General features: G+C 47.2%; 1 protein-coding gene and 1 pseudogene across 1 annotated transcript; one reads left to right on the forward strand and one right to left on the reverse strand.

The window, feature by feature from the left end:
• The first annotated feature begins 1,766 nt into the window (after nt 1-1,766).
• LOC119290564 lies at nt 1,767-12,633 on the forward strand (annotated as a pseudogene).
• Nucleotides 12,634-22,704: 10,071 nt separating this feature from the next.
• Nucleotides 22,705-27,396, reverse strand: LOC119290580 (U4/U6 small nuclear ribonucleoprotein Prp31 homolog). The gene is made up of 9 exons (XM_037569226.1): nt 27,368-27,396; nt 26,844-26,882; nt 26,677-26,739; nt 26,451-26,588; nt 24,941-25,833; nt 24,704-24,774; nt 24,502-24,604; nt 23,736-23,811; nt 22,705-23,197 (listed from the first exon to the last, which is right to left on the reverse strand). Exons 2-9 carry the CDS (start codon nt 26,844-26,846, stop codon nt 23,087-23,089), a joined length of 1,458 nt encoding a protein of 485 aa, XP_037425123.1. The 5' UTR covers nt 26,847-26,882; nt 27,368-27,396; the 3' UTR covers nt 22,705-23,086.

Below are 27,396 nucleotides of genomic sequence, written 5' to 3' on the forward strand. Positions count from 1 at the left end.
ATGTTTTCAAATAATATATTCATTATTAAAAAATTGTAACTTATATGAATGAATGTTTTGGTTCTACAAAATTTAAATTGCATAATTTCCAAATCTATTTCTTGTTAAAAATTCCTTCAAATTAATTTTCTCATATTGCATAAATTATATAGTGTATACAAATATATTTGATATATCTCTCTCTCTGTGTGTGTGTGTTTCTTCATATATCTTTTAATATTATTGAATAACATGGTAGATATTTCTAAATCATAGATACAAACAAATATTTTAATAGTGAATTCTAGTATATATTAGGCAACCATATTTATAAAACTTTTAGGGTATAACAAATGGGACTTACAAGTTGGGTTCACTAATAGAATCATCGAAGAACCAAACATGTTGATTGCACAATTGCACAAGATTTGATTATCTGACATGCTCATCTAAATTCACTTGGCTTGATTTGGTGCAAATGCGATTTTCTAGCAGTTTCTCAAATGAAAAATTATGCACTGGTTTAAACATTTAGATCTTGGTATCATAAATTCCATTATGATACTAAGACATTCACCATAAAAGGAAACTAATATAATTAAACTCAACTTCATCAATCAGATTGGTTTGCCTCTGAATGGTATAAACTATTAGTATGTGTTGTGTATTTGTGCTCCTTCAAATTAAGGCTCTATTTCATGCATTTAATAATCTTTCAAATGTGATGTATGACCGTATAGAGCACTAGTTTAATTAGTAGCCGGGCCCTTCCCTCTTCGGGCCGGGGCGGTTGCCCCTTTTGGCCAGTCTATGGGCCACCCCTGGCAGATGGAGGAGGATCGGCCGGAGTTGAGACTTGGGATGGGCATTATCGTTCTGGGGTATAGGAGGAGAAGAGAAGGGAAGAGTAATGGGCTTACATCATGCCGTCCGCCGTGCTCCTCTGGGCCAGGTCGTCGGCTGCCAGAGGGCGCGCTCTGGTGCGTATGGGGGTGGAGTTATGTTTTTTTAAAGAAAAAATAGGGCAGAGTTTCATGAGGGCCAACCTGGGCCGCGGCCCGCCAAAGCAAGCCTTCTTGGAGCAGAATAATAATAACTTTTCCTAGGCCCAAGCCCACACCTGTCACAGCGTTCCACGAGATAGCAGCCCAACACCCAACGCCCAGGAGCTCACAAGTCACAACCCTCGCAGCGCCCAGCTTGCGTGTTTCCTGCCTTGGCCTTGAGCTTGCTTTGTTTCTCTTGACTTTCAGCATGTCTCCAGCCCTTGAGAAAAAGTGAAATTCAATATTTAAGCCATCGAGATACTCGATACATTATGATTTCTTTTTTGAAACAGTTACACAATCATCTCGACGTCACAAGAGCCATGTTGTTAACTCCAAATTAACCAGGATAGTATATACAAATTAATAATCTGAAAGGGCATGCAGATTGAGGAGGATCTGCCGGAGTTGAGAGAGAAATGGGCATTATCGTTCTGGGGTACAGGAGGAGAAGAGAAGGGAAGAGTAATGGGGCTTACATCATGCCGTCAGCCGTGTTCTGAGCCAGGTTGCCGGCCGCCGGAGGGCGCGCTGTGCATATACTGGGGTGGAGTTCTGTTTTTTTATAGAAAAAATAGGGCAGAGTTTCGTGAGGGCCAACCTGAGCCGCGGCCCGCCAAAGCAAGCCTTCTTGGAGCAGAAGAATAATAACTTTTCCTAGGCCCAAGCCCACACCTGTCACAGCGTTCCACGAGATAGCAGCCCAGCGCCCAACGCCCAGGAGCTCACAAGTCACAACCCTCGCAGCGCTCAGCACACCGCAGCCGCCGGCCGGCCGCCGCCCCACGGGTGACCGTCACGCCGCCGCCGCCGCCCACCGTCCACCGGCGCACACCAGCCGCAGCCCACGACCACCCCTATCGATTCGGAGACCCGCTCGCCTCCCCGTCACCATCCACGCCTTCCCCCTCCCACCTCCCCCGCCAAGCCAAAGCCGCCGCCACCCTTCCCTTCCCCGGCTTCCCTCCAAAACCCTAGCGAAAAATTCCCCATTCCCTCCACGAGAGATTCAAACCCTGCCCCCAATTTTCAATCCTCCTCCCGCCGGACCCGATCCCACTCCCACCTACCCTCCCGAGAAAACTACCCATTAAAATCCCTCCCGGATGCGCTCCATTTCTTCCGCCATGAGGTCGCTCCTCCTCTCCGCCTCCGCCCCCTCCTCCTCCCCCGCTTTCTTGCCCCGCTCCACCGCCCTCCGCCCGCTGCTCTCGCTCCCTTTCCGGCCGGATCTTTCCCGCCCCAGGCCCTTCGCCCCCCCGGCCAGGTCGCTCTCTAAGACGGCACCGCCGGCGGCGGCGGCCAGGGCTCGGATAGACGAACGTGTTTCGGGGATGGAGGTCCAGGCGGCGAATTCCGGCGAGATTCACATCATCGTCGGGCCCATGTTCGCTGGCAAGACCACCGCGCTTCTCCGCCGGGTCCAGGCCGAGGCCGGCACCGGCAGGTACTGACCCCCGTCCAGTCTCCTCTCTCTCTTATTTACTGCCAGTGAACCCCGGTTCCTATCAGTCAGTCAGGGTTTCTGATAAGACCAAAGAAAAATCAATGCTCAGAAGAGTAGGAGCCAAGTAGTATATAATACTGATGTCCTTCTTATAACTCTAATTGTCAATAGCTTGCATAGAAAACTGGTGGCCTGTCAGAGGTTCGCTGGTCGGTGATGGAGTAATTCATGATCTTGTCTAAGTATATAATAACTAATCTTCTTCTTATATAACTCTAATTGTCAATACCTTGCATAGAAAACTGGTGGCCTGTCAGAGTTTCACTGGTCAGTGATGGCATAATCAATGATCTTAGCACACTCAAACTGATATTTACTTTCTTTCTTAAAAAGACTGCTATGTTACGAGTGATTTTCTTAGTCAGCAAGAAGATTTCTATTGCAGAGATTTTGATGAAAAACAATGTGTCTTGCTCTTTCTGTCTCCTGAATTCCACGCTTTTTGACTTCGCCATTTACTTCCATATGTGGGACAAATCGTTGTGGTAGAATTTTGACATCTTTGCTCCTTGCAATACAGGACTGTGGCACTCATAAAGTCTGACAAAGACAATCGATATGGATTGGATTCTGTTGTGACCCATGATGGCACAAAGATGGCATGCTGGGCTCTACCAGAGCTTTCAACTTTCCAAGATAAATTAGGGAGAGATGCTTATGATAAGGTGTGACAAGCACTTTCAGCTTTCTATTTAGTTAATCATGCTGTGCACTGTGAATTACTACTGCCTTTCAAATATTCTAGTGGTTTCAATGGATGCTTCAAACATCACTCTGCTTTTGTTTGGTAGTCTTATTTCTCGTTGCAATATATCGTTTCTCCATTTTATGCTGTATTGCTTCAGATTCTTTTTGCAAAAATGTACACAAAAATTATACCTTTACAGTGCTTTCTCACAACAAGGTAGAAAAGAGAGCAATCTAGACTGTTGCTATATGTGCTTGTGCTAGCAGTGAATTCATAAAAGTAAATGTGCCATCAAGCATTATTTGAAAAGGAGATCTGTATGTATATGCAAAATGCTATCATTTGGGCCTGCATAGATGGAAAAGTTTAATACTGGAGTGGTAGTTGTATGATCTTGGGCGCGTTTGGTTGGATGCCACAATATTGCACAGTTAAGTTAGCCAGCTATGTTAATGTCTAGTTCTTCTCTGAACTTATCATGTTTCACCTCGTTTGACCTATAACCCATATTTCAAGGTCACATTATTTTGTCACATTGAGGAAGCTGAATCCACCCAGTCTGTGGCTACAAAAAATTGCTTTTGGTCTTGGCCTGAAATAGTAGTACTGCTCCTGTTTTCCATTTAGCTGAGGTTTGTGAATAAAGAAGTGAAAATTGAATAATTGTGGCAAGGTAGCTGACTGGAAAACTTACTGAGTCCAATCAAAACATGTTATGGTTGACTTTTTGTAGCCATTTGTTTTTCAATAATATATTTGCAAGCCTGTAGAAATTGCCAAATGTACTTGTGTTAATTTGAACAGTGTATGCCTAAGAAGCCATTATTTATCTAACAACAAAAAGTTTGATCTACAAGCATCCTGTGTTGAAAATTGACGAGCTTGTAATTAGAGGACCTAGTTTTGTCACATGATAGCAGGAGGCAGTTGTCATGCTTAGTGTTCATCTACTTGCCTGATTTAGTAAGTAGATTGTCAATGATATGGGTTGACTAGCTAATCTGTTCTTCAGCCATTCTTAAAAAATACATGTTTGTGTGCGAACTTCCTTTTATCTGGTTATCATCACAACTTATCGTACAGTTGCTATGTGAGATGGTACCACCTCCTATCTGTACCGTTGCTGTGGGAAATGGCCTGGAAGCTTTAGCCAGCCAACAATGGTTGAGATAAGAGCTGTTGGTTTTTTCATGTCATGGTGTGGCATGGTGGTATTGAAGCTGTTGGTTTTGGTTGTCTGTAAGAATCTCATCAAAATTTGCTGCTACAGGTAGATGTCATAGGTATCGATGAAGCCCAGTTCTTCGATGATCTTCATGATTTTTGCAGCAAAGCCGCTGATCATGATGGAAAAATCGTTGTGGTTGCAGGGCTAGATGGTGATTACAAAAGGTACTTGCTGACTGATTTATCTCATAACTTGTTTAGTTTCCCTATGATGTGGCCATTTGCTGAATCTCTGTACATCTCCTAAAAGACTTAAATAAATAAAATCATCCAAATGGTCCAAGTTTCATTCAGAAGGTATTGCAATTCTTTTTTTTTTATCATGCCTACTGTTTGATGGTCGAGTTGTTTCACAGGAACAAGTTTGGCTCAGTACTGGACATCATTCCCCTGGCCAACTCGGTCACCAAGCTGACAGCACGGTGTGAGTTGTGCGATCGCCGGGCGTCCTTCACATTGAGGAAGACACAGGAAACCAGGACCGAACTCATTGGTGGAGCCAATGTGTATATGCCTGTGTGCAGGCAGCACTACTTGGACGGGCAGATTGTCATCGAGGCCACAAGGATTGTTATGGATATCGAAAGATCCACGGAAGTAGCTCGCTGCTAGTTAGGGGTGTGTGCCTTATCCAGAATATCCCTCTCTTCAGTACTCCAACAGCGTGTTGAGATGTGCTACCAGTGTGTACCTGTTATTGATCATCTGTGGCAGCATGCCAGCCTGAATTTCAAGTTATGAGGCAATGCCATATTACCATAGGAGAACTTAATTAAGTTGCAATTTGAGCAGATTGTAAATATTTACCAGTTGGGGATGTTGGTGCAAACAGCTCTTCTTTTTAGAATACCCACCTTTTAATTCGAAAATGATGACCTCTTGTGCCAAAATTGCGCACGCATGAGACAGATTCTGGAAGGGAGGTGAATGCGTAGTAATATGTGGTTGTTTGTAAGAAACATTGGTTAGCACGAAATTGTTAGTCCCTGTATTAGGTAGAATGAGAAACTGAAGAGGTAACAAATGGTTATCTATTTATTTCTGGACATGTCTTATACACTGTAATTTGGATGCTCCAGTTCGGAAATATTGTGTGTGCAAAAAAAATATTTTGGTCACTCATGCAGACCAGAGGCTGCGCAACGCCCGCTGCTGCTCCTTTCTCTGTGCAGGTCTGTCACCCGCTATTGTTTGTGGTTGGATTAAGAATTCCTTGAGTGTATTTCTTTTTGTCAATTTGTTTCGGGCTGATGATATAAAGGTCGAAGACGGAACAATGTAAAGTTTTTACCAAATCAATAAATTTGGACACCGATAACGCCCACACGTATGGGCGTTAAGGGATTTGGCCACACGTTTTATGTGGTGTCTAAGAGAATCAGCCCACACGCCTATGTGTGGGCAAAACAAGTAATGCTTATATGTTTTTTTTTCTCGCGGTTCCTCCCACATGTCTACGTGTGGGCAAAATAGATAACGCCCACACGCCTGTATGTTAGGCCTCCTACCTCATGGTGATGCATGCCCCCGCGTGACAGTCACCACGCGCCCTCGCAGTTGCCATGGGCTGGACCCTCTTCCATGTTTGTTAAACTACAGTTGCCATGTTGCTGAAATACAGTTGCCATATCGGACAACTACAGTTGCCATGGTTGCTCAACGGCAGTTGTCATCTCAGGTCAAGTGCCAGATGCCATTTTGGACAACTTCAGCTGTTGCCATGTGTGGTCTGGTCTATTACAGTTGCCATGATTTAAAAATTTTAGGAGTTGTCACCTACTAACACTAGGCAGTTACCATATAGCACTACACAAAGACATGGCAAAATAATATGTTCAGGTAAAGAGAGAGTTGCCATCTGCTTACAAGCACACCAGGGGCAGTTGCCATGTACCCTGCAAAATATATGGCAATTAACAGCTTTGGATGTGGGAGAGGAGACGGGCGTGCGGGCGCGGTGGTATCTTTAGGAGTTGCCATCTACTAAACACTAGGCAGTTGCCACATAGCATTACAAAAAGACATGGCAAAATAACATGTTCAGGTAAAGAGAGAGTTGCCATCTACTTACAAGTATACTAAGGCAGTTGTCATGTACCCTGCAAAACACATGACAATTGATAGGTTTGGGTGTGGGAGAGGAGACGAGCGTGTGGGTGAACTGACAAACACCCACACACCAGCCCCTGTACGTGCGTTGAAAACTGACGTGTGGGCGAACTGCTAAACGCCCACGCACCGTCACCTCCGTGTGTGGAAAGGGATGTGTGGGCGACCGGATGAATGCCCACACACCAGCCCAATCCTACGTGGCATAAAAAATCTGGCAAAACATGTCAAGATTCATGCAAACTCAAACGCCCATACGTATGGGCGTTAGTATTTCTGACAAATTTTGTAGTATTTGCACTTGTCACTGAATCAATAATACGGGTATCTATATGTACAAATTGGAAAAATGATGTGTCGCCCAATGTATCAGCTACCTAAGAGAAAATCATCAGCAGCATTTGATTTTTTTTAAGGAGTATCAGCAGCGACTTGTCCAGACTATTATATTATCAAACCGTAAAATAAAAAGAAAAACGATTATATTGGTAGCAAACGCTGGGCCGACCGTGTCAGCCTGTGAGTGGGCTTCGAATTCATTTTCCTGTGACCCGCCACGCTCTCACGCATTTCCCCCCAAAACCGCCGCCGCCCACCTCTCTGATCTCAAAAAATGCCCTCTCTGGTCGCGTCGGCTTCGGCGGCGGCGGCCTAGCGCTGGGCGTCGACGCCAGCCTCCTCCTCCTCGCGTGCTCCCGCCGCACAAACCGCCAGCCATGGGGGTGGAGGCAGGCGCTCCTGGTTCTAGGTCGAGGAAGAGGAAAGCAACGGCACGCGAGGCGGCCGCCCCGGCGCCGGCGCCGACGCCTGCGGAGGCGCCCGCCGCGGAACCTACATCGGAGGACCGTGGACAGCAGATTCCCGGATCCGATGCGGACGGAGGAGGCGCCGGCGTGGATCGCATCAGCGACCTCCCCGACGAGGTCCTCGGGGAGATCGTCTCGCTCCTCCCCACCAAGGAAGGCGGCCGCACCCAGGTCCTCGCCTCCCGGTGGCGCCGCCTCTGGCGCACCGCCCCGCTCAACCTCGACCACCGTTCCTTCTTACGCGACGAGGAGGGCCTCGATGCCGCCATATCGCGCGTCCTCGCCGCCCACCAGGGCCCCGGCCGCCGCTTCTCCGCCCCCGTCTACCACCTCGCCGGCGACCGAGCGGATGCCTGGCTCCGGTCCCCCGCCCTCAACAACCTCCAGGAGCTCGAGCTGTGCAGCTTCAATCATAAGTTACCGCGTCCACCGGCAACGGTGCAGATGCCGCCCTCGGCCGCCTTCCGCTTCTCCGACACCCTCTGTGTTGCCATCATTGGAGATTGCCACCTTCCCGACGACATCATTCAAGCGCTTCACTTCCCTAAGCTTCAGAAGCTCGCGCTTCAGAGCGTCAGCATATCCGAATCCTCGCTGCACACCATGATTGCCGCTTGCCCCGCTCTGGAGTGCTTGCTTATTAAGAACAGTGGGGGCTTCCGTTGTGTCAGAATCAACTCCATTACCCTTAGAAGCATTGGTGTGAGCGGTTATAGCAATCGGCTAGAGACCAAATTTAAGGAACTCATCATCGAGAATGCCCCTTGTCTTGAAAGCTTGCTCACACTTGGTTCATGCGAGTGCCGTCTTATATCGGTAATCTCCGCGCCTAAACTCGAGGTCATGGGCTGCCTTTCTACTCATTATGGTATTAGAATCTCGTTTGACTCGGCACCGTTCGACTCGACGGTTATTCAGGTAGTGTGCCCTCCCTACTTGCTTTCAATGTGCTGCTGAATTACATGTTATCTGCACTTATAGATGGTCTAATATCGTCTTTCATGCTCCATGAAGCGAATGGGTGTTGACCGCCTGACGGCAGCGGTGCGCACTGTCAAGATTTTAGCTATCCTTATGCATTCTCTTAGTCTTGATGTTGTTCTTGACTTGATGAGATGCTTCCCGTGCTTGGAAAAGTTGTACATTGAGGTGATACTTCTTCTGTGATGATGGTTCATCTAGTATTGACTGCTCCTTTGATTCATTTACTGTTCTGAAATTATTGGTTTTTATTTTGTTTTCTTTGTTCGTTTTCAGTCAAGTGGACCAGGGATTAGCAACCTATGGCGTCGTAAACACCGGGCTCTTATAAGATCACTTGACATCCGTCTGAAGACTATTGTATGGAATTATTATCAGGGAATTAAGTCACATGTTGACTTGGCCACATTTTTTGTACTAAATGCTCGCGTGCTAGAATTAATGACTCTTGAGGTTAATGTTGAAGATTTCAACGAGGATTTTTTTGCACAACATCATAAGAAGCTTCAGGTGGATAGTAGGGCCTCAAGAGGTGCTCGGATTCGTTTTACTACCGATTGGTGCTATAATTACCATATGAAGTTTAGTGTCCATGATTTGGGTCGAGCTGACCCCTTTGAAAGGACACACCCTTTGCAAGGAGATACCATATTTGAGCTTTGCTAACTGTTAGTTTGTATCATCTCCTTATTATCGCAGTTAAGAATGCTGTTCATAATAATGTTAGTTCTGTTGAAACCAATTTCTATTCAGCTCGTTTAAGTTTGTATTATCTTGGAACCTTACGGCAGTTAAGCATGCTATATATTCATGATGTTGGTCCTGCTGAAACCAGCTTGATGAGAAAGCACATACATTGTTTTGTGCCCTTGAGTGTCAAGTGTATCCATTAAACCGTTCTATCATTTATGAATGAAGTCGCACGAATTGATATGCTTCTGAGTGTTGGTATCACTCACCTTGTGGTGCTAAAAGTCATGTCAGTCAATAGTTTTTTGCCCCCTTGCCCAATGGCATGATTTGTGGTTACTTGAACATTCTGAATGTTGCATGATGTCTCTAGTTTGCATCAACTATTTGCAGTTCCACCTGGGCTTTGTCTTGGAAGCAAGAAATGAATTTTGTTTCTTGATGCTGAAGTAACCGTGGTGCTAAAAGTCATTGTTTTTTTGCCCCTTGCCCAATAGCATGGTTCGCGTGGGATGTGGTTCCTTGCATTCGGAATGTTGCATGATGTCTCCGGTTTGCATCAACTATTTGCAGTAGGGCTGGGACTTCATCTTGGAAGCAAGAAATGCACTTTGTTTCCTGACGCTGAACTGCTTTGTTTGGCAAAGTCTGCTCCAGCGTTGGCTGCTGCTCCTCTCCTTGTGCGGGTTTCTTGCCCTCTTTCATTTGCTGTCACAGTTCAGAATTCCTGGACAGTATTAATTTGTTTGTCGATTCGCTTCGTGCCGACGATAAATGCTGAAGATGGAACATTGTAAACTTGCTGGTGAATCAGTTATTCCACTTCTTTCCAGCACATAAAAAAAAATAAGAACAGAGGGAAAGAAGCCCCCTGTCTTATTCTTATAGGAGAATGAGGAGACTCGAACCTAGTCTTTCCAGCACATAAATAGCCCTGATGTTGAGCTGCTCTGATCAAGCTCCAACCATGGCTGCTGCTCATTTCTCTGTGCAGGGTTCTTGCCTCTTCCGCTTGCTGTCGGAATCCATGAGCTGCACAATTTATTTCTCGATTTTTGTTGTGTGACGACGTAAATGCCAGTGAATCAATTATTCGGTAATTGCACGCGTCCTGCGCTTGTTAGCGAATCGACGGTGCATGGCGTATCAGAGGCAGAGCACATCGATGGGTTGTAGAACCGGTCAGGAGGTTTTGCTGATTCAGTACTGGAAACTCATGGATGCTATCCAAAGCATGCAACCAGTACTTTACTGCATACGTGGATATAATGAAGTAGCACATGTGTATGTTAGCCATGGTGCACAAATGGAACTGGGCCATATCAGTATGGCCAGTGATCCATTGAAATATGATGTGCTCAGCCGACTAGGTTAGGTTAGGTCTCTTAGGTTTAGAGTTTGGTTTCTCGGCGGCGGTGCTATGCTGGCGATTGTGGCATTGTACGGTTCAAAAATAAGGTTTTCCTGACTCTTGGCCCACCAAATCGGCTGCACCGTAGAGGACGAGAATTGTCTGCTTACGGTTCTATTAGTAACTCCGGTATCATTCTTTCCATAGTTTATCATTTTTCAGTTAATATTTGCTCTTGTTTTGCTCTCTTTTTTGTTTGTTCATAAATAGTTTGGATTGCTTACCACATTTATCACGTGGTCGCTCCTGTTTTGCTCTTACTAACAAGGTGGCCTCCTAACTCATTCTTTGGACGTGCCGGCTTCGTTGGCATGCAGGGCGTGGCCAATGCGGAGTTGGCCACGTCGTCGTCAGTGCCCCAGTCATATTCCTCCTCTGCCGCATCAGCCTCCACGAACATGACTTCTTTCTCAAGCCTACTAGCAGCATTGCGCCATCGCTCGCGGCGGATTTGGTGGGAGACGGCGTTGGCCATCTAGTGGCGCCAGCTCCGGAGAGCTTGTCGGCAAGCCAGCCTGTATCTGGCTGGCTTGCCGAGCTACCCAGCCAGCTCCAATGCCGGAGAGTACCTTCTTCTCCTCACCGGAGAGGTCGCCCCACAGAGTGTTGGAGCCAGAGGCCTTAGTGAGTGTGGTGCAAGGAGGAATGGAGAGCGGAGGTGTTTGTGATTCTTGCCCAGCGCCTGGCACGTTTAAATAGCAAGTGGATGCGAGACGCCAACCAACGAGGTGTTTAATGCCGGTCAGCACAGGGATAAATGTGTTGCGCTTGAGGCGCTAGAGTAGATTCCCCGGCACACGCTTGTTTGATGGAGGCAGGCACGCAGACGAATGTCGTTTCAAAGCAAAGAAAGCGTGCGCAGTGGGCGTTGCTCTCGGTCGGCGCGCCGCTTCAATGTCGGCTCTAGTGAAAGGTCACGTCTGCTCTGGAGTCTGGACCGACATGAAAGTGGCGCTGACGCTTTTGTGGGAAAGGGCGCAGGTGTGGGAGAGGGTTTTCGGGAGGGCCATGGTTGTTGGCGCGTGCGTGGCGATGGTTCGAACTCCCGCGAACCCCTTCCCTCTTGTTTGCTTCCGGTTTACGGAAAAAAGGACGCTCGGAATTGTCCATGGACGGATACATACCCATATTAGGTGGCAAAACATGTCTGAAGCGCGCGGCTCGGACGGATGCAGGCGATTTGAAGGTCCACGCGTTGAAGATGCCTTAAAAGTGGCCATCGTCATTACACAAGTATATCAAGAACTTATTTTTTCTCAAGAGTGATTTCAAGTCACGGTTGGATGTTTGCAGTCACAATCCAACATTTTGCAGGGAAGCGACGGGCGTCCCTAGTCCTCCATCTGCTCTGAGAATGTCAATCTTTAAGCAAGGCATGAGGGCATCTCCAAACCCGACCTCCAAAATGCTCAAATCCGTTAGGACCCAACTGTCCGGACCCTTCAAGCCATCCAATAGCAAACTTCATTAGTCTGCGGAGAGGTCCGGATTATATTTTTCACGAAAACCAGAACCAAACAAGGGGGGTTTGCGGGAGTCCGGACACAAGCCACATAGAATCTGACACCCACTAACCCACCCAAAACTAAGGCGGAGCCTGTGCTTGTAGCTATTTACACCGTTTCCGCGATAAAATCCCCTACTCTCCGTTTTCATCCCGCCACTCTTCACCCAATTCCCGCCTTTTTTCGCTGCCACTGATGCATGGACCCATAGGAGAAGCTGCCGGAGGTGGTGGTGGAGGATCTGGCGATCACACTCGTCCGGAAGATCAACTCGGAGATAGGCAAAATCACTGCCTCAAAACGAAGGCAAAGACGACACCGCTCAAGAAACAAAAGGCCGACAGAGGCGGAGGTGGAGTGGTGGTGGACGTGGTGGAGGGTGGAGCCTAGAATGTGCGGCCCCGCTGCTGTCACCGAGCGTGCAGACACCACCATGGCCGGAGCATTACAAAGCTTCGTACTACTATGCCTCCAAACAAGCCATGATCGAAGCTTCAGAAGACGCGAAGGTTTTGACCTTGAATTGAGGGTTTAGATGACGACGCAAGTATGATGGTGCAAGCAGTCCGTTTCACGATGTTTAGATAGCAGAAGGAAGAGTTGGAGGCGGCAAAGAAGGCAGCGACAAAGAAGGAGGCGGCTGAGACGGCGGAGAAGGAGGCAGAGACGGAGACGATAAATTGAGCGTGGAGGCTCGGATTGCATGCCCGGCAGGCGAGTAAATCCAATTTTTTGTACGGACTGCCGGATTGATATTCTTTTGTGACCGGACATGTAAAAACTATGCATACTTGCCCCTTTTTGTTGTGATCCAGAGAGTGCTATTTGATCGGATGGATTTGAATTTTAAAATTGACGAACATTTAGAAGATAGCGTTAGATGGTCGGCTTCCGCATTTGCGTCTCCGCGCCGGTTCCCTGTCCGTGGTGTCCGGTATGGGGGTTGGAGATGCCCGAGTCATGTCGTAGTTTTTATTATCTCTTGATCAGATTATTCATTCATAGACTGTCTTTTGTCTAGAAAAACCGAGCTCTTGTTACAGACTCTAGAGATCTAACTAGGGTTTAGTCGTTCACAGAAAGAAAAACTAGGGTTTAGTCTCGACGTGGCAGATCAGGACGTCCGATAAATAGCGTCCCTCTCTATCCTCGGAGAAAACCCCGCGAGGAAGAGAAGAGATCAAGCCCGCCGCCTTCAGCCCCGAAGAAGATCCACCCTCTGCTCCGTCTCGCCGGTATGGCATCATCCCCACCCCCTTCAATTCGCTGCGATTTGCTGCTTGTATTCTTTCTCCTGCTCTTGTCTTCTCCTTTTTCTTCGTCCCCGTGTGTCGTGTTTTTGTTACCCGTTTCGCTCGGTAAAGATCGCCGGACTCGCCTCGGCCTGCCCGCGGTGAAGATCTCCCCGGACGCCATCGGCTCCTTCGCTCTCCCTCGTAATCAAGGAGGTCCTCGCGTTCTTTCATCGATTCCTTTTCTTGATGCCAACGATCGGATCCGCCTTACTCAAGATCGATCTTGCTCTGTTGATTTGATTGCAGGATCACATTCACATCATGATGAGTAACGCCGAGAACGCAAAGGTCGATGCCATGCCGGCGCCGGACAGCAAGCGTATGAAGGCGGCCGTCGTCGTGCCCGGCCTCAGGGCGACGGTGGCGGTGGACAGCATGACGGAGGTGCTGCTGCGGCTCACCGTCAAGTCCGTGGCCAGGTGCCGCGCCGTCTGCCGCTCCTGGGCCGCGCTGCTCTCCTCGGACGAGTTCTGCGCCCTCTACCGTGCGGTCGCCAGGGCGGCGTCGCCGGTGCCCAAGCTGCTGCACTTCTCCCCCACCGCGGGGTTCGACGCCACGGCGGCGTACGCGCGCCCGCTGTCGCCGGCGCCGGGCCCCGGGCAGGACGAGAGGCTGTTCACCCTCGACTACGCCCGCGGCAACCGCGTGGAGGTGCTCACGCCCGCGCCGTGCCACGGCCTCACCCTGCTGTACGACGCCATCGCGAGGGCCTACTACGTCTGCAACCCGGCCACGCGGGCCTTCGCGCGTCTGCCGCCGTCGGACGAGGCGGCGCCGGCGCACTGGCGCAGCTGCAGCACCGGGCTGGGGTTCGACGCCCGGTCGCGGGAGCACAAGGTGGTGAGGCTGGTCAGACGGGCGTACCCGCCCCGCGGGCAGCAGCAGGACACGGTCAGCTGAGAGGTGTACACGCCTGCAGCAGGCATCGCTGCTGGAGGCCGCCCGCCTCCGGAGGGGTGCCCTTCGGGCTGCGCAGGGCCACGGCCTCCGCCGTGGCCAACGCCGACGAGCAGAGGCTGACGCCCGTGTTCGCCAGCGGGTTCCTGCACTGGTTGATCGAGCCTCACAACGTCTTCAGCAGGCCGAGGTGCGCCATCGTGCTCTTCTCCGTCGCCGACGAGACCTTCGGATGCGTCCGGGAGCCTTGCTTCCCGCCACCAGATGTTCGGCCGGATCACCACCTCACGTTTCACGGGGGTATAGTCGGCATGCCCCGTCCCGAGGCGCCGGCGGGGCACCTGGCGGCGATGGACGACCAGCTGTGCCTGGTCCGGGACCTCCGGGGCGACCCTTACACCAGCGCTCTCGAGATCTGGCGGCTGCTGGACTACACCTCCGGCGAGTGGTCGCTGGACCATTGGATCGACCTATCATCGCATCCCGCCCGGAGAGAGCTACGCGATCCGCAGACCGTGAGAGTCATCGGCTCCGTCGGCAATGGCGGCGAGCCAGGGGAGAAGAAGATGGTCATCACCACCTGCAAGCACAAGGTGCTCGAGAAGTTCGAGAAGAAGGTGCTCACCTACGACCTCCGGTCCCAAGCTCTGGAGACCATCCTCATAGCCACAGCCATCGAGACGAACACGTCGTGGAACGGATATGGCAAGCCACCTCCTTCGAGGTTCAGCCTATACGAAGAGCGCATGATTGCACCGGTGCACAAGACGGAGGAGGAGATGGCGTTGTCGTCTGCTCCGGCGAAGGCGGCGAAAGAGATCCTGCTCCGCCTCCCGGCGAAATCGGTGGTGCGGTACAAGGCGGTCTGCAAGCAGTGGCTCGGGCTGATCGAGAGCGAGAGCTTCTTCCAGGCGTACTCTCAATACAGGAACATGGGCAGAAGGCCCAAGCTCATGCTTGTCGGCAAGGGCGCCGGCGGGGAGGCGGCCTTCAGCTTCGCCCCCTTGGATCCATGGCTCGGAGCCGAAGAAGCTCCGGCGACTGGCCATGGCGGCGCGTTGCTTGACGCGAAGGTGGTCTGCTCCAAGCCCTGCCACGGGATGAACCTGGTGAGCACGGCGACGCGCGACTATCTCTACAACCCGGCCACCGGCTTCCACAGATCCTACCCCAACACTAGAATCCCGAGGATGCACGAAGAAGAAGTCGCCGGCAGGAGCGTCGGCCTGACCTTCGACCCGCTGTCGCGCCAGCACGCGCTGGTGGAGATCGTGTACCGCAGCAAGGACTTCCACTCCCGGCATTACTTCGCGGTGAGCGCGATGCTGCAATGCGGCAACTACGGGCACCACTGCCGTGACTACGTGCTGGCGCCGCCGCCCCTGCCCGTGGCAGACGACGCGCCGCCGGTCCACGTCGGCGGGGCGCTGTACTGGATGAGCGACCCGCGGCTGGGCCGGAGCCGCGAGCGGGCCGTCGTCTCGTTCGACGTGGCCACAAGGACGTTCGACGTCGTGCCCTGCCCTGCGTGCATCGCGGCGTGGAGCGGCACCAGCCCTTGCCGCGCGTCAGTGGCGGAGCTCGGGGGAGCGCTGCACGCCGTCCTCGCGGACCCGGCGGCGAACAGCTTGGACGTGTGGAGGCTGGAGCGCGGCGGCAGCGGGTGGGGCAGGGCGTGCGTGATACGGCTGGATGGAGCGCCGCCGGGGTACGACCTCGGGACGAACGACGTGGTGCCGCTGGCCGTGCACCCGGACGACGGGAGGGTCCTGCTGAGCGCCGGGAGGAGGATCGGGCTGTATGATCCGGCCGAGCAGACGGTTCAGGACCTGCGCTCGCTGGAGGGGATGGAGGATGGAGCTGCGGCGCTGGCTCCGATGGTGTACGAGGAGAGCTTGGCCTGCTATCCTTGCCGCCTGGCCAGAGCAAGACGGCTGTCGCAGAGCTGATACACACGTCGTCAAAGTTGTAGCAATTCCAGCATCATCATTTACCTCGGTTATCTCTGTTAATCATTTTTTATATCAGTTTGACTAAAACACATCTAGATGTTTTTTTGTTATGTCACATCTAAGTTATCCATCACACACTAAAGCTCCAAGATTCGCGCAAAAAAATATTTTTCTTCCCGCGTGCGTTCCATTAGTGTCCCCCTGTCACGCTCTTTTCTCGTGTCGTGGCTGTGGCCGTTTCCTGCATGTGCCCGGTGTGGGCTTGTGTTTACCTGGGCTGACTTTGTTTTCTTTAGATGATTGTGTCCTCTTACTTCCTCGGGCCGTTGTCATGCTAGCAAAATTGTAGGCTGATGTGTCCTTTTTTTTTGTTGTGAAAAACTACACACTCAAAAAGTAAAAGCATGATTTAGTTGTGAAAATAGTCAAGCCTTTTAATGTCTCGACTTGATTAATTTTTTTTGTCACGACCAGGTTGCATGTATTTTTATGTTTTCTTTTTTTTTCCCTATTTGTTTAAATCATGAACTAATTTAAATTATGATTTTTTGTTTCTATTTATCTTCTCTATTTCCTCCTTTCCATTTCTTATTTTCCTTCCTTTTTTCATGTTTATTGATTTGTTTAAATCCTTATACTGTTTTCACTCTGTCATCTGGTTGCTTTAAATGTCGTGAAAATCTTGATCGGATTGTTTTGTCGCGAGTGTCCCGTGTCGCGTCATATGTCTGGTGTCTACTGGTCAGCCTGCTTGTGCATGCATCTTTTGTTTTGCCATTTTCGCGGCGCGAACTCAGGCGGCGCGAACTAATTTTCATCTAGATAAGAGTTAACCATGTCTCGTCCAACTCTCATACTTTTAGATATAGGTGCTTTTTGAGTTGTGCTCGTTGTCGTTGTGTTATGTTTTTTGTTCGTCCTTCGTGAAGCAGCGAGGCCTGATATGACTATTTTTTAGTTGGCCGTTTTTATATTTTGTGTATTGAGTTTATTTTGTGGGTTGTAGTTTTTTTGAAGCTCCGATCGACCGTGCCCTTTGGTCAAGTGGTGGACAACGGCAGACAATTGACTTGCAACTAGGACATGTCGTACTTTTTGTAGTGGCCCCAGTTGCATGTCAACCATCGACTCGCAACTAGGGGGACATATGTTTGTAGGGGCTCAGTTGCAAAGTCAACCATTGACTTGCAACAAGGAGGGACGAATGTTTGTAAGGACCCAGTTGCAAGTCAACCATCGGCTTGTAACAGGGACGCGTCATACTTTTTTGTACTTGCCTCAGTTGCAAGTCAACCTTCCACTCGAAATTAGGGGGCGTTATGTTTGTACCGGCCCCGGTTACAAGTCAGTCATGGACTCACAACTTGGATGCATCGTACTTTTTGGTAGTTACTCCAGTTGCAAGTCAACCATCGACTCGCAACTAGGGGGAAGTATGTTTGTCGGGGCCCAGTTGAAAGTCAACCATCGACTCAGCAACTAGGGGGGAGGTATGATAGGGGCCTAATTGCAAGTCGACCATCAACTCGCAACTATGACGCAATGTACTTTTCTGTAGTGGTCCCAGTCGCATGTCAACCATCAACTTGCAACTAGGAGGCGTATGTTTGTAGGGGGGCAGTTGCAAGTCAACCATTGACTCGCAACCAGGGGACATATGTTTATAGGGGCCCAGTTGCAAGTCAACCATCAACCCGCAACTAGGACGCGTCGTACTTTTCTGTAGTGGCCCTAGTTGCATGTCAACCATCGACTTGCAACTAGGGGCCGTATGTTTGTAGGGGCCAGTTGCAAGTCAACCATCGACTTGCAACTAGGGGCGTATGTTTGTAGGGGCCCAATTGCAAGTCAACCATCGACTCGCAACTATGATTCGTCGTACATTTTTGTAGTTGCCCCAGTTTCAAGTCAACCATTGACTCGCAACTAGGGGAACGTATGTTTGTAGAGCCCCAGTTGCAAGTCAGCCATCGGCTCGCAACTGGGACACGTCGTACTTTTTTGTAGTAATCCCGGTTGCATGTCAACCATCGACTTGCAACTAGAAGGAAGTATGTTTGTAGGGGCCCAGTTGCAAGTCAACCAGCGACTAGGAACTAGGGGGCATATGTTTGTAGGGGCCGAGTTGCAAGTCAACTATCGACTCGCAACTGGGACGCATCATACGTTTTTGTAGTTTCTCTAGTTGCAAGCCAACGATCGACTCGCAACTAGGGGGCGTATGTTTGTAGGGGAAATTGCAAGTGAACCATCGACTCGCAACTAGGGGTCACGTATGTTTGTAGGGGCCTAATTGCAAGTTAATCATCGACTCGCAATTAGGACGTGTCATACATTTTTTGTAGTAGCCCCAAATGTATGTCAACCATCAACTCGCAACTAGGGGGACTTATGTTTGTAGGGGGGAGGGACAAGTTGCAAGTCAACCGTTGATTGGCAACTAGGGGGGCATATTTTTTGTACGGCCCCTAGTTGCAAGTCAACCATCGACTCGCAACTCGGGGGAAGTATGTATGTAGGGGCCCAGTTGCAAATCAATCATCAACTTGCAACTAGCATGCGTCGTACTTTTTGTAGTAGCCCCAGTTGCATGCCAAAGGTCGACTTGCAATTAGGGAGGAAGTATGTTTGTAGGGGCCTAGTTGCAAGTCAGCCATCGACTCGCAACTAGGACAAGTCTACTTTTTTGTAGTGGCTCTAGTTGCATGTCAACCATTGGCTCGTAACTAGGGGGACATATGTTTGTAGGGGCCCAGTTGCAAGTCAACCATTGACTCGCAACTAGGGGGCATATGTTTGTGGGGCCCAATAGCAGATCAACCATCGACTCGCAACTAGGGCGCGGCATAATTTTTTGTAGTGGCCCCAGTTGTATGTCAACCATCGACTCGCAAATAGGAGGGTGAATGTTTGTTGGGGGCCAGTGGCAACTCAATCATTGACTCGCAACTAGGGTGATGTATGTTTGTAGGGGCCCAATTGCAAGTCAATCATCGACTCGCAACTGGGACGCATCGTATTTTTTTTATAGTGGCTCCGGTTGCATGTCAACCTTCGACTCGCAACTAGGGGAGACGTATGTTTGTAAGAGCCCAGTTGCAAGTCAACTATCGACTCGCAACTAAAAATCATATAGTTTCCTTGAGCGTCTATCACACAAGAAGATGTATAGGACTTTATTTGTATCTTTTGGGTCTACTTTGAATAGTACAATCTTGAATCAATAGCCTGCCTCCCCCTAAAGTAGTGCAGGGCTGCATCAGTGTCATTTTTACCATTTTCTTCCTCATCCACGCCCTCACGTTATTAAGATACTTCTTTGTGGAAGGGAATGTCCTCTCAAAATTAGTAAATTTTTTGGCCGGGTTATTTTGTAGTTTTTTCCGGAACGGGTTTGGTATGTTTTCTCCCCTTTCTTTTTCTTTCTTTTTTTGCTTATTCTTTTTCCTTTTTTACAATTGCATGAACTTTTTCCAAATTCATATACTTTTTTCAAAATTTCATGAATCTTTTTTCTATTTTACATACTTTTTTTAGAAAATATTTGTGAATGTTTTTAAAATTCATGATCTTTTTTTCACTTTCACGATTTCCTGAAATTACAAGCTTTGCCAAGTAGTGAACTTTTTCCAAATTTGTTGTATTTGAAATTGACAAAAGATGTGATTTTTTTTCATTTTCATGAACTTTTTTTAAATACTGAACCTTTTCAAGTCCCAAATTTTTAAAATTTATGAACTTTTTGTAATTCATGTTATTTTAACTTTTATGAACTCTTTTCAAATCCGTGTTTTTTAAGTCAACAATCAACGATCATGATTTTAAAATTCCTAAACTTTTTTTAGGCGCACGCGAGGAAACAAAAGCTAGCAAGCAACCTGTACCTAATGCATCACTAGCGGTCTCACGGTCAACGACGAGCAAAAAGCAGCTAGTCGTCAAATGGCCACGGCATCCAGCCGCTAGGCCAGCTTCCATGTAACTCTAATCGTGCGAGCTGCCAATGCGCCACGGCCTGCTAAATGAGTCTTCCGACGTTTAGCCCGCTAAACAGGAGCTCTGGACAAACAAACAATCAACATATTTAGATGAGACATAACTATGTCACATCTAGATGTGTCCTAAACACATCTTTTTTATATTATGCTCAATCGAATGTTAGCCGACTACAAGACTGATTTTTGATGTGATCTTTCTTAGGGTCCTTCAAATCGTTGTGTTGTTTTGAGTTTTGCTTCCCCTAAAAGCTCACATGATCTTTAAGTTGCTTATAAAAAAGGCAATTGACTTGTTTGCATCTAGATCAAACGTATTAAATATATTGATTTGGATAGTACAAAATACATCATCCATTTTTTTTAGTCTGTATATAAGATTTGGTCAAAGTTAAACTTTGTAAACTCTGACTAACTTTGTTTGAAAAAATATCAACATCTACGATACTAAAACTATATGGTATGAAAATTAATTTTATGATGCATCTAACAATATTTATTTCATATTGTGAATCTTGATATTTTTTTGTATAAACTTAGTCAAAGTTGACCAAGTTTGACTTTGACCAAATTTTATATACAGACTAAAAGGAAACAGAGGGAGTATTATATTATCCTTTTTGATTGAAGGGGTAACTTCAATCCCGATAAAAACTCAAATATACCCGAATGATAACGCCTACATGTGGCATATCTGCATTTCGCCCACATGTTTTGATCCCTGTCTGTTATGTTTTGCATGAATCTTGAAGGAATTTGTTGGATTTTCAAGGCCATGTAGGCATAACGTGTTGTGGGCGTTGGAGCGATCGCCTACATGACCCGCGCGCGCGGTTGCCAGCTGCCCCGTGTGGGCGAACCAGTCCACGCGTGTGTGGGTGAACTGCTCTTCGCTCACAGGACGCTCGTACGGTGATAGATGGCAACTGCAGTTGCACGTATGTGACAACTAGGTAAACACATGTGGCAACTATGGTTTAATTACACGTGGGAACTATCATAAATTAGACATGGCAACTATAGTTAATCAAAAGTTAACCAAAACAAAAAGAGTTGTCATGCTTTTACAACTACATTTGCCATCTCAAATAACTAAAGTTACCATCCTGAGGTAACTAAAGCGTCATCCCGCGGGTAACTAACGTAGCTGTGCTAAGACATGTGGGCATATTTTCTTGGTGTCACACACGCAGAGTAGGGATGAGTAGTACTTGTTGGACGTGTGACACGAAGTAGCTGTGCCCACACGTGTGGGCAGTTCTAATGTTCACCCATACATAGCCTGCCACACAGGGCGTGTGAGCAGATCTCTAATATGCCACACGTATGACAGTTATCAGGGTCCAAAATATAAGAAAAAATCAGCACCGGAGCCTATAAATCGTCCATAACTCATCCAAATTCGATCATGCATCACCTTGCTCCAATCTGCTAGGCAGCCAAATTGTACGGCCAACAAGGTGTTACCACTGATTCTTCTGCACTTTATCATGAGAGGAGGGTCCCATGCAGATAGCACGTGTGTGAATGGCGTCGCCGGACTGATGCTTTTCGACATATGCACCCTAGCCAGGGGCCCACTTCGTTGGTGCAGTTTGATCTATCACCTCTTTCGGCAAAATTTTGAAACCTATTCAAGATTTGACCCTAAGTTGAAATTTTTTCAAGATCTAACCCTTTTGCTATCGCTAGAGTCCATGACGGTAGGGTCTAACAGCCTACCGCCAGGGACTTTGGCGGTAGGCGGTAAGCACGAGCATGCACTGTGTTCAATACTTAGACGGGTTTTGGCGGCAAGGCATGCAACCCTACCGCCAGGGTCCTTGGCGGTAGGCTGTTATACCCCACCGCCATGGTCCCTGGCGGTAGCAAAAGGGTCTGATCTCGAAATTTTTCCAAACTAGGGTCAGATCTCGAATAGATTTGAAAAAAGGGTAAAAACACGAAATTTAGCCACCTCTTCCTCCCACACAAACTCATCATCCTCACCCCCTGCCGCAATTTGTGGCTACCAATCAGATCCTCTATGATCTTCTCCTTCCTCCTCGAACTCTTCTGCGATCCGCTCCATTCGGTCCCCATAGGCCTAGAAAAAATTCGACCAAGGCAAAGAAGATGCACACAACACACCCCTGGAACAGCCAAGTTGTCGAAGTGGATGCAAGGCAGATACGGAGAGGAAGACTCAAAACGACGACTGTTTGAGGAGGAGCAAAACCCTCAACATTTTTCAAAATTCTCTTTTTTTGAAAATTGATTTTTTTGAAATCCCGAATTATTTTACAGACTAGAAAAGGCAAAAAGAGAAATGAAAAAAACAGGGCGCAGCCTGCCCCGCGCATGGGCCAGCCTAAAAGGGGGCGCTGGGGAAGGAGTGGGTGCGCGCTGGCTCAATGGCCAGCGAAAGAGCCCTCTAAATAATACCCTCGAAATTCCACTTAAGAAAAGAAAAAGAAAAACAAGTAGTCTGGAGATGCTAAGCTACGCCTAAAACACTAAAAAAAACTCAGAAAACAATTACTGGTTGTGTTGTTTCTTTGTAACATCTCATGATCATGTTTAGTAGGACCTGCCATTACCAAACGCCGCAGCACATGAAGCAGAACCACAATCATATTCATCAAAAAAGAAACCACGAGTACTCATTCAAAGCTCAACTCGCATTGTGGTAATGGAATGATCCAGCATGGCAGATGTTTCAGGCAAGACAGTTCAACAATTCAATTCCAGCGGGTTTTCCAGAACGATTATCGACGCTCGAAGCATAGGTAACGTTGGGTACTGCCTGACTTCAGACCTCGTGATGTTGTAGTGCGCTTTGTGTACTTACATTACAAAACCCCGCGATACAGCTGAGAATACAAGCTGATTCTGTGCAAGTGCATGAATCCCAGGAACTCTTGAGTGTTGTGTGCAGAATGAGATGGAATCGCTGGGACCGGGGAACGATCCCCTCTTCTAATCTCAGGACCTTTTTGCCTTCAGATTCCAAGCTCGGTCATGGCCTATTATTGATCCGAGAAAATGTGCCCGTCTCAGAGAAATAGGTGCTCTGGGTTCCACTTCCAAGATGGTTGCCGTGGGCATGTGGGTTTGACAGCTCTATTCCCTGCAGGTGAAAGCAATGGTATATTAGAAACAAGGAGTGATTGATGACAAGGATCTTAGGTTGACCTGTTTAAAAATAACGAAAGCTGACTGAAAAGATAATATATAATGACGTCGAAGATGCTACAACCTACTGATTACCATCTATCTATCTATACACAAGGTGCTAAATGTATAAAAGGCTAACAACAGGAAACCATCCAGTGCCTGGTTTACAAGAAAGCAAATATGCAATGATCTCCGGTAGCATAGGTAAAACTAACAACATGGCAAACTATATTGTCCATGATGACTTCACAGAAGCAAAATCTAGGAACTTTCTACTGGCACAGCAAAAAAAAGGGTAAAATAAACCATGGTTGAACTGCCTGTTCCGATCCCTCAAACATGAGCAAGGCAAGCAACAGCTAAGCAAATACTACAAGATAAAAATTACATAGCGACCTAGAGTAGGCAGCACTGTAGCAGCCATAGTCCCATGTTCCACAGCTGGATCAGCCAAATATCATGCATAACAAACCAGGGAAAAATAAACTCACCTGAACTGGTGTAAAGGCCAAACTAGATGTCAGTCCAGATGTTGCACCGCCGCTACCATAACTCCTCTCCTTGAATCTGATATTAGAAAGTATATGGAATCAGAGAGAGATTTGCAGGTGCATGATATCACAAAAGAGGTCACAAATCGAAATATAAACAACAATGTGAAGATACTGCAGCATAACGATTGCCTGCCAGGCTACTGCAACTGGTACAGGGTGCAAATAATCCGTAACATAAAAAAATGCTCGCAAACACCTGAATGTGCAGGAAACATAGATATAAGGATGGTATAAAGCATAAAGCACTACTCCCTCCGTCCGGAAATACTTGTCCTAGAAATGGATAAAATGGATGTATCTATAACTAAAATAAGTCTAGATACATTCATTTCTAGGACAAGTATTTCTGGATGGAGGGAGTACATATTAAGCTCTGGGAAGTGGGAATCAAGGTGGTTATAAACACAGTGCAGAGAAAGCAGCGCGAACCAGTTCTTGTTGATGTATGCCTTGATAGCTTAAAATTGAGGATCTAAGTTCCAATGTTTGCACATTTTCCTCTAATAGTTTGAACCAGCTTGTATTGAATTTAGAAAGTCAGAAAGAACACAGTACAGTACAAGTTATACCATGTTTTGGGGAGTAAAACGGCATAAAACCTCCATTGCGGAGCCAAGTAGTAATCATGTGCTTTATGCTAACATCAAATGGCAAGGAACAGAAAGGAAGAAAATAAAATACTGTGGGAATTAAGAAGGCATACTTCTTTGCCACTTTAGCAGCAAGTTTGTTTTGCGCAGCTGAGACACGTAGTTTCCCACTTCCGGCCTGCCCAAGCATGCCATAACCTTCCCCCAAACCATCACCTGGTGATAACAAGATGTGATCGTGTCAATATTAAGGTGAAGTGAAATTAAACTAACTAACAAAATGTCATTCCAGCAGCCCTGTCAAAAACAACTGACCTAATGAGCTCTCCTCTGGTATGCCAAACTGCATTCGGTTTGCAAGCTTCATCATATCAGTCACCGCATATCTGCAGAACCAAGTTACCAAAATTATGACAAGATACCATACTGTTTATGTGATGAATCAAGTTTCAGCATGGAATGCAAATTAGCAACTAGTTCAAGGGAAAAATAAGCATGAGGTTGTTCAATATGTTTATTTGCAAAAAAAAAAAAAGGTTGAGAAAAGTTTACCTTTCTTTCATTTTTCGAAGGCGGCGACCACCTCTCTTCTTTTTAGGCTCAGAATCTGGAACAGGAAGTGGTTTTGGAAGCTTTGCAGGAGGTGGTTCTTGCCACTTCTCGATCTTCTTGCGAATTTCTTCTAACAAGTTGCGGCCAGCTTTTCCAGTTGGATCACCTCTAGTTGAATCAATTCTTGCTGCTAGAGTTGCCTTTGCAGCTATAACCCTGCAAGCACGGGTCCTCAGAGCTGGAGGAGTGCTCTGAAATACTTCGGCTTGTTCAAGATAGCCAACACGAAACTGAGATGTGGCACTAGAAAATCCAGCAAGATTTTTCTTCTTTGCTCCAAGTAGCTGAACATTGCAAGCAGGCATTTTTGCAAGTGCTCCCAAACCACCAGCAATTCCCATCAATTTTGCAGCAACAGCACTGCCAACAATTGCAGATAGGTTTGGTGCGATGTAACCCATTTTACCCTCTACAAAATCAAGCACCTTCTTCTTTGCAGCATCAAGATTAAGGGCTCTGTCACATGCTTCAATTGTTTTTACCAAATTCTCTTGAGAAAGAGGCTTCCCACTAGTTGTCGATGCTGTCACAGAGACAACCATTATAACTGCAGAAGGCAAGAGCCCTTCCAGATCTACTAGTGTTATATCCACCTCATTTGCAATCTTCTTAACAACACGGGCATAATCAATCGGATGATGAACAAGGGATTCCAGTTCAGGAAACTTCAGCCTATACTTGTCACGGATGAAATTATGTATTATAATGAGCTCATTCTCAATATCTACTGATAAGGCATTGCAATCTACAATAAGCTGGTACTCTGGATCCTCCTCCAGGATGAACCCTTGATTAGACAAATATGTGTCTTTCTCAAGTGCTCCTTCAACTTTCTGCACACACAAAAATGGAACTGTCTATTAATCTATTGTCATGCATGGGGGTTGCAGATTAAGGCTAAAATACAGATGAACAGTGCCACATGCCCTATATGGACTCAAAATGAATGGACCAAATTTTCCACATGGACCATTTGTGACATTGAGCATGAACTGAGGATTGCTCGGTTTGCTAGCAGCACGAGTGTGCACGCTGTGTCACAGCTGACCTGCATTTGAGGCCTACCTCTGCAGGTGAATCAGGTCGTCTTACTACACTAAGAAAGGTCCCGAGGGACTAGTCTCTGGTTGGTCTTTTTGTTTATTATTGTACACTAAACAAACTAAATATCTCCATTTGCTCCCTAAGAACATATAAAGTAATATTCAGGAATCAGACATGAAAGAACAATCAACTGAGTGTGTCCCCAAAATCCATATAATATGTGTTATTTAAGTTTTCTTTTCAAACTAGTAAACACTGTTCTGGTGGAAAACATTGTGCAGCATCTTATAACTGAGTTATTACCCTAACCACACAAATAAGGTTTTACTTTTTGCCAGATAAACATAGATCTGTGCAAGAGAGAAAGGTATAAGGTTAGTGGAGATTCACGAGTTTGATCACATACTTGCATTATGTCAGAATAACGTTGTGTCTTCTGCAGTTTTGAGACGCTGTCAAGATCATCATAATTAAGAGACTCAAGGTCAGGCATATCATCGTCACCATCCTCATCCATACCCACTGCCTCAGCATTGTCTTCTTCCTGAAAAGTTTGACAATAGATTAAGGAATTGCCTACAAATATATCCTTATAAAACATGGTTACGCAGTAGACACAGAAATCAACTCACAGGGTAGGCTTCATTGTCTGAAAGTTCGTCAAGATCAGCCAAGAACGAATCAGCAAGGCTTGCCTGTGAAGTGGCACCATTTAGGAAAAGGCATGAGACCAATGCCAAAATAAATTGCAAATTTATAAGATTGCCTAGCTGCTTAACAGGAGGAGCAATGAACTCACCATTATCTCGTCCCAAGCCTTCCCCTCGACAGGCTAGACCTATAAAAGAAGTTGAAGAAGACGGTTAGCTCAATCACAATAAATATGTAGTGCCCGGATAAGTCTCCCAAAAAGGCAAAAACTACAGATAGGATGTGGATACTGCTAATAAAATACTAATGCACAGACAAACATGGATTAATCTAAAGCTTGTGAGCAAAATTCTGTTGGTAGTTACTAATATACAGCAAGCCTGTCCAAACTCCAAACTGCTGGTATGTTTTTGTTTGTGGTGGTGAAATTTAAGATAACTAGACACTTTGCTTTGGTCATCAATTGATCGGGTCAGTGGCACAAACGTTGAGCCCTTAACGGACAACCCTCGAAACTGTGGGCGGATCTTACAGAATAACCCTAAAACTAATGAAACCCTAAAATTATCAAGCCGAAATCCACCAATTATTCGCCGCAGCAGTGGTGAGACCAACATCGACAACGAAACCCTAGGGGGGAAGGAGGGAGGGGGAGGGGGAGGAGATCCTTACCGGAGAGAATGCCGGAATACCGGTTGCGC

This window comes from Triticum dicoccoides, chromosome 1A (assembly GCF_002162155.2).
Source record: "Triticum dicoccoides isolate Atlit2015 ecotype Zavitan chromosome 1A, WEW_v2.0, whole genome shotgun sequence".
Classification (NCBI taxonomy): Eukaryota; Viridiplantae; Streptophyta; class Magnoliopsida; order Poales; family Poaceae; genus Triticum; species Triticum dicoccoides.